This window comes from Eretmochelys imbricata, chromosome 9, assembly GCF_965152235.1.
Source record: "Eretmochelys imbricata isolate rEreImb1 chromosome 9, rEreImb1.hap1, whole genome shotgun sequence".
In the NCBI taxonomy this organism is placed as follows: Eukaryota; Metazoa; Chordata; order Testudines; family Cheloniidae; genus Eretmochelys; species Eretmochelys imbricata.
The window spans coordinates 56,447,100-56,455,285 of NC_135580.1; the positions used below are offsets into that span (position 1 = coordinate 56,447,100).

Consider the following 8,186-nt stretch of genomic DNA (forward strand, 5'->3'; position numbering starts at 1 on the left):
ATGCAGGGGAGCAAGAGAATGATCCCTTTCAACACAATCTATTCCCCTGATTCTAACCAGTCAATAACTAAACAGTTAATAACCCAGTGAATATATTTTTCCTCTCCTATCTACAGTTCGCATTATTCTTGGCTAAATATAGTATGATATGCTACTTATCTCGCTCCTTAGCTAGAAGGCCTTTAAATGCCTCCATACTTCTCCCACAGGAATGCCCACAAATAAATAAAGACAGCAGTGATGCTGGAACCGAGATCTGTAGCTTTCTCACCAGCAGCCGGGAACCTGATTCTAGGGTCACATGTAGCAGGGTACAGTGGACTGATAAGACTGAGAGCACTATCAAGTGCTGCTTCCTCAGCGTACACAGAGCTGTCTGGGGAGTAGACACCCTGCCTACTTACCTTTGGGACTCTTCTGGATGCTCAAGGATATCTACTCATTTTCCAGTACACATGTGCAGCTTTTTCCTCTCTCATCCCTGGGCTGTAACAGTGAAACCTCAGAATTTCATAGATTCAGAGAGTTTAAGGCCATTGTAATTATCTAGTCTGACCTCCTGCATAACACAGGTCAGAGAACTTCACCCAGACCTCGGGTTTGGACTCAATCATATCCTTTCGGAAGACTTCCAGTCCCTAAAGATGCCAGGTGGTGCAGAATGTGCCCAACCCTTTGATGAATTATTCCCAAGGTAATTAACCCAATTTAATTAATTGCCAAGAAAAACAGAGATGATCTCAATGAGACAGAAAACTTGTTTATTAAGCCTCAGCCTGCGCAAAAATCTTTAAAAGATCTCTTTAAAACTTTAGACAAAGAAAAAGTATGCGCTTTTTAAAAATAAACAATTATAAAATGAAATATATGATTCGGTATGTAATCGTAACAGGAGATGAAGTACCAAGGAAGAGAGCTTATTTCTTTTGGAGAATTTTAGTAAATCGGTAGTGTTTTCTGTTAACTATTTACCTACTTTTGAACGTTATAAATCACTTAGGCGATCGCTGGGGATTTTTGATCTTTATGGAACCCTCCAGCTCATGCAGGCTATCGAGGTGAAATGGTCATGAAGTACCAGCTTTCTCCTCTCTCTCTCTCTCGAGTAAATCAGGAGTCACCCCACCAAAGTCACTGCAGTTACATGTAAGTGAGAGGACAATCAGGTTCAGACAATCAGGCATTGGCTCACAATCACCGTTCCAGTGCCTTATTTATAAGGTTTGCCCAGCTCTGGTGTCTGACTTGTGGCACACCTGACATTGACTTTCCCCCTTTGGGGGGGCCCTTCTTGAGATGATGCACCATCCAGTCACTAAAAGGTGGGGGAAGCTCCTTCTTGAGCCCAACCATGATGCACCAAGTACAAGCCAGAGATGACCTGAGCCACTCCTTCCCCTTCATCTCTGGAATTCCCTGCCCCTGCCTGCTGACCACCACAGATCCACCCCAAGCCAGAGAATTTCTCGGTTTTAATGTCCCACAAGTCTCCTCACAAGACTTTTCCTCAGTCCAGAATCCGGCCTGTGCAGTCCATGTCAGTCTCTGCACTGGCCAGGAGATGGCAGGGGTGACATATGCAGAGCCTAGCATGAGGCTGCTGGCCTTTTACTGCTGCCAATCATTTCCTTAGCTGGCATTGCCGGTTGCAGCTGAATTTGTCCTTTGATACTCCCTGTATCCTCAAAGCCATCCCATGATACTAGGGTCTGTGAGTGTTTGTGCAGAGGGCAGCCCATTGGCAGGTTCAGCTCCATCTGGGGCTTTCCATAGCGTTCAAAGTCATGCTATGCAGACAAAGAATCACAGGAGATTCTCCTGCCAGAGATAGAATAGCTGGGTGGGCTGGGGTGGAGGGGATAGGTGGCGAGCTGTCTTGTTTAAGAAATGGCAGCTTGCTTGAAAAGAAGAGGCATCTTAACAGTTGAAAAGGCTGAGGGGAAGAGCCTTGGAGTAGATTGTCAAAGGCACAATGGGAGCCGGCTGCCTAATTCCCTCTTTGTGCCTTGGAAAATCTTCCTGCTAGTTCCGAAATCTATTCAGAAATCTCTCCATCAGAAAAATTTCTGAGCTCTTCAAGGTCTATTCCTTGACATATTTGAGAGATGGGGAGGGAGAAGAACCAGCATCCCAGCTGCAATACAGCCCCCAAGCTCCCATTCACACAAGGCCAAGGGAAGGCAGTTCCAACATGGCCAAAGGAGCTCACTCCTCAAAGTTGAAGTTGAAGATCTCAGCTTATTTCTCTTTCCAGAAGGCAAAGCTGCGGTCAACGTATCTGCAGATCTCATCATTGTTGAAGCTGCCTAGCTCAGAACAGTTTCCTGGATCATGTCCACCTTGCTCAAGAGCAGCACTCTGAACCCAAACTCTGGACACTGGCTTTAGAGAGCTTTCCGCTGATGCTCTACTTGGTTCCAGCTCCCAGGCTAGGTCCTTGGCGTTACCAAAAAACATGATCTTAATGTCTTCAAAGCTATCTTTCCAGCCGCACTTGCCAGCACTGATTTCATCAATCACTGCCTTGTGGAAGGCTCGCAGGGTCTCCCAGCAGCGTCTGCCCAAGTGGTCGTTCACCTTGAAGCAGAGGAGGTGTCTCATCTTGCGTTCCTCCTGAGGAAGGTAAAGTTCCAGGATGTGGAAGTCGCCAAGCATAAAGAGGTCAAGAGTCAGGCTGTTGTAATCGGTGGGCACTCCATTGACGTGGGGCAGGAACTGCTCCAGGGAATAGATAGCCTGCTGGCGGTTCAGGCTGCGGATTTGTTGTGAGGGCACCTGAGAGGTGATGTCCTTCCTGTTGCCAATCAGGTTCTTGATGGTGCTTCTTTGGTGAATTAAATAGCTCAGTTTTCTCATTTCCACCACCGGCTTCTCCTCAGGAATCTGTTCCTTTCTGACCGCTAGAGCTGCCTCCACCTCTCCTATTTTCCTGACTCTCTGGGACTCAAGCTTTTTCCTGGCTGTGATTTTCAAGGAAGCAGATTTCTTCCAGTGGCACAGAAACAGCATCACTATTCGTTCTTTCCTGAGGCTAGCGGACTCTGCCACTGGAACAAGAAACCTGCTCACATCTGAAGGTTTCCTCTTTGCAGCTGATCCCAGGGTCACTGGCATTTTTCATCTCGCCAAACGCATGCTCTTCACAGACTAGTTTTCTCTTGCTCTTACTGCTGCTCCACTGATTTTGAGAAGCAACATCCTCGCCTGACCAGCACCCTCCTGAGTGTTCCCAAGGCCATTCTTAGCTCCAAGGCCATTCTTTGTTCTGGGAGAATATGTTTCTCAAAATTACCTCTCTGCTTCCTGTCAGCGACGCCATACTCCAGAATCTCTCTCTCTGCTCTCCCCCACCTGGACACTTACCCTCACTAGGCCTGGATGATTCTTTAGGGGATGGCATCTCCGCCTCCTTCCTCAGGCCGTTTACATTAGTGAGCAGCACGGACATCCTTTCACCATGCCAGAGATTCGGCTGCACCAGATAGGAAGCGCCTGGCCATCCTGGTGCAGGAGCTGGCTGTTGACGGTGATATGGACAATGGGGGCAGGCAGGATGGTCTGCAGCTCCTCCACCAGGCACCCCAGCTCTCTCTCACACTCTTGACACCTGTTCCTCAGCTACAGATTCTCAATCTACTTCTCCAAGTAAAGTAGGTCGCCCTCAGTCAGCAACTCCCCGAAGGGGCCCAGGATACCATTGTGGGCCTGCAAATACCTCCAGTCCCACATCTCAACTGAACTGCCTCCATTGCTCTGTATGCGGGAGACAGAAATTGAGAGATTACAGAAGGTCATTAATGTAATCTTCTAGAGCCAGGTTTTCAGATCACCCACCCACACACAGCCCACATACACACTGGTGTGATACAAAGGCACTGACATCCCAGCAATATGATGAACTTGCACAGGATTTGGCTCCCACTGCTTCTGCGATTGGTGATGAGAGAGGTAGTGACTTCTAAAAAATGGAGACGGGTCCGCCTCCCTAACACACGGGTCCAGGGGTCCCCCTTGCTTTGAGAAGGTCTCTGTGTCTATTGTTCTAAGGGCCATGTTGGCTTGAAAGTCATTGGCATTGTCTGAGTGCACAGTCCTTGCTCTGTCATCACGTAGCTTTCATTGGGTCTGCACTGAAGCTGAACAGCATGGTTTTGACCAATAGTTTTTTTCACTGAAATAAGCATTTTCGGGTCCTGAAACCTATTTCTCAAGTTTGGGTCAAATTCAGTGAAAGATTTTGGTCAAACTTTTTTTCCGAGTTGAAAAGTTTGTTTGTGACTGTTTTCTTTCAAAATGTTTCATTTCAACTCTTCAGTTAGAAATGGCCATTTGAACTGACATTTGGATGATAAAAAACAAACACACCAAAAAAGAGTGAAACACTTCAAAATGGCTGATTCAAAACACAAAGAAAAAAATGTCAAATTGACCTGAACATCTCAAGTCAACTAAAACATTTTACTTTAATTTTCATTTTGAAAAAAGTTTGGGGAAAGAAAGATTCTGGTTTGAATCGAACTGGACTTTTCCTCAGAAATATTGGTTTCCCCAACCCCGAACCAAAAATCCATTATTTGTGAGGTCCTTGTCTGCACTGAGTTTCAAGAATAGACAAAAGCCTGAACCCTGCCCTGCCCTGGGACTGTGGGCTGAACCCTGGTGCCGTTCCACTGAGGTAATTATACCAGTGACGGAAAACCAGGAGTGCAATGATCTCATGATATTAGCATTCAAGACTGAGGTAAGACTTGACGTAGCTGAGAGAAACTTAGGGCGTAAGCTGGGAAGAAGCAAAGAGGAACAAGCAAAGCAAGAAGAAGCCTATAAAGACTTTCTAACCCAGCCTACAACAGCCAGTTCTCCTTCAGTCAGCACAGTACCATTCCATCCTGCCCTTGCCCTCTCCTGCTTCCAGTCGAGCCTGCAGCTTCCTCACCATCAGCTGCCACTTCCACTCAGGAATTGAGTGGTGATGTTCATCATGGGTGGGCACCAGGGCGTGGAGGTCTGATCCGTATGGCTCATCTAGTGGGAAGATGCAGCTGTTCTGCACAGGATCTGCTGGTGCAGTCTTCTCACCCTTCACAGTGATAGGAATCAGCTCGTGTTTTTCCAGTACAGCTAGTTTTTAAGAGGACTTCTTGCAGTGGACCATGCTGTCTGGGTTGCTCTGCTCAGACAGGTAAAGCATCTTTGAATAGGTGCGGCTGTCACATATTCCAAAACAGGAAGATGCTGGCGTAGGTCAGGGGGTGGCCTGGGATGGAAGCGACTATGTCTGGAGAGGATTGCAATCCTGTACCAGCCGAGTGGTCACCAGGAGCTGTTCCAGCCACTAGGAGCTGTGCCACCCAGCATAGATTGGCCTCGAGGCTGCTTTAAGATACTCTGGGGTTCAAACCGACTTCTATGTGCAGTCCTGACCAAAGGGTAAATGGAGGGCTTTAAGCCACCACTTTGTCCGCTCCTCCTCAACTGGATTCTGCACCAAGCACAGCCAGCCTGATTTGGGGCTCTAGCTAAAGATCGAATTCCAAGAGTCTGTCTTGGAGAACGTTGCACTCTGAATTTCACACTATGAGTGTATGTTTACACACCCAACCCTTTCAGCCATCCATCAGCACTGCAGACTGGGAGCCCAGGTTACGGAGTGCCCTCTTACTGCCAGGCTGAATTGCTGAGAGCTGGAGTATGTGCAGATAACCAAAGAGCAAGTCTGTGACATGCACTAGCACCATCCAGAGGCCCTGGCGGATGGCACATGCTCAGGTTGTGAAGTACAGGAGCCTCAGGAGGAAAGCATCCTCTCCAGCCACGTTTGGGTGTGTTCAGAGCAGGACAGCATATTCAGCAGCACAGCAGCCACTAACGTTTTGCTTGAGCACAGATATTCGTGACGGTGGGCGGGAGTTAGATGCCAAACTCCCACACCAAGCCTCGGCAGCAGCTACGTCCTGGTCAGCACATCAGCCCTCTGTGACAGCCAGGGTTTGGGGGGATGAAAACGGCCAGTAATGGTTTTGATCATTTTCTTAACTCATTTTGGAAAAAAAAATTGAATTTGGTACTAAAGTGTTTGTGAAACATGACTGTCAAAAGAACAAAGGTCTACATGCCACAACTTTACTCATTTTTCTGATTTCTAGAAGCTATCCAAATGGCCTTGGGGATGCGGAGGGAGAGGCAAGGAACCTGAGTAAATACCTTGCCAGCGCTGTCCCCTGGGGTTTGTTCTATTGGCTGCTAACACTGATTGCAGCAGTGGTAAATATAATGGGATGTTAGTGTGCTATTCCACAGCCAGTGTATGCATCCACTGAAGGAGCTACCCTCCTTTAGGCAGAATCCTCTGGTGGTATAGAGCCACCATACTGGCTTCTACACCACTCCCCAGCCTTCAGCCAGCAAAGGCGTTGGGCCTGGCAGAAAGGGAGTCTCTGACTCAGGAAAGATTGGCGATGCCGCCAGAGACAACAAATTGTAGCTGAATGGAGATTGTTGCCTTGAGCACTGATAAAAAACCTGGGAAGTTCAGCTGAAGAGGCATCTCTGACGAGCAGAGGAGAGGTCAAGCAGAAATAGAAAGTCCAAAGGGAGCTGCGGAGATGACTCAGCAACATAGGGAGTGTGCGAAAAAGGCTGTGATCCTGGCCTTCTGCAGGGATTTGCACAATTTCGACTCTCCTATGAGTAGTTTGCTGGGCTTGCTAGTTTTCAGCTTGTTGAAGGACCTTCTGGCTGGAGGGAGAGAAAATACAGACTTGTGTAAAAGAGGTTCAGGGCAATGGGAAGAGTAGGGCATGCAGTTAGACAACAGATTGAGACCCTATCCTTTACAGGCTCTATGCTTGGGGACAGAGGGTAAATGAGAACAATTTTAAGGGGGTATTTCGCTTTAGCAGTACAGTGATTTGCATTATTAAGAATACAGACTGAGTAATGGTATTAATCAGCAAGGAAAGTCAATACTCTATTAGCCCTAGAGAACACATTTTAAATTATTACAAAATTTACATCCATTTCCAATTTCGCTGTAAAATATTTGCAAATATAATACAAATATTTTGGAGCAGCCTTCACCTGGCATAGAGGATAGAGTTCCATGGAAGTCAATTTTCAGTTTTACTGAAGTCAATGGCTAGAGGCTAGTTGATACCAGCTGAGACTCTAAGCCATACAGTGCATAAATATTTGCTATTTTACAGTTCCTGTGAATACTGATAGTCACTAGTATATACCAGTGAAATACTACAGGATTGCCCCAGGCCATTTAAGACTGGAACAGCCAGGAAGCTCTAACATTCACATCTGTTGGTGAGCGTTTCACAAGAAATACGAGATCCTGGACTCACTGGCTATGTTCTGATGTGTGTGGATAATTCCTTCTTTCACCATGGCTAGGTGTGTGGCTTACTCCCAGCGGCAGAGGATGATTCACTGATGTCCGAGACTAGAAAGACACAGAGAAAGAAGGGCTCTTCAATCTCTGAAAATGTGAAACAGGTTTCAGTGTCTACATCTTCCAAAATAACATGGGGTCTTTCTACTGCTTTCCTTTTGGCTCAACCAATTAGAGCAGCTTCATGGCCACTTACTGGTAGTGCCAGTTAGCACAGCAGCATTGTGAATCTTCCCACAGATCTTGGCTTCACGTCAGCTGGTATCAAGCAGATATAGCCCTTCCAATGTTAGGAATAATACATATCTACACAGCATTTCTCTGTGAATGTCCACTCAGATTCCAGTCAGGTGAGACTCCTCACTGCTCCTTACTGGGAGATTCAGCACTTGAGTGGACTACTCAGAGAAAAACAACAAACAATATTTCTTTAATGCTTTTGCCCCTTCTTCTGTTCCCAAATTATAAATGAACAGACTTAGATTTTTACAAATGTGTTTCATTATCTGAAATTATGTGTTCAATTATGTGTTTCAATTTAAAGATTCCTGAGACTTCTGGTATTTGCCATTTCTAATTCGCTCACATGTCCTGAGTTACTTGCTATTGTTCCTGTGACTTGACCGGGTATTTTCCAATCCTTCAGCTACTTCTTTTCAGTTTCAGCTCAAGCAGTTGCACCAATACGTGTTGGCACAAGTATATGCGAAACTCTCTTCTTCCGCAAATGTTCTTGAGAAGAAACTCCCCTCCGAAAATGTTCAGGAAAGACAAATATAAATACTAT

General features: G+C 46.3%; 1 protein-coding gene across 1 annotated transcript; it reads right to left on the reverse strand.

Annotated features, from left to right (window-relative positions):
- Window positions 1–2,205: 2,205 nt before the first annotated feature.
- ESPNL (espin like) lies at window positions 2,206–7,395 on the reverse strand. The gene is given in 7 exon segments (XM_077825542.1): window positions 2,206–3,081; window positions 3,083–3,178; window positions 3,210–3,349; window positions 3,352–3,450; window positions 3,453–3,753; window positions 4,937–5,121; window positions 7,353–7,395. Coding segments are annotated over 7 exon segments (1,740 nt in total).
- Window positions 7,396–8,186: the final 791 nt, after the last annotated feature.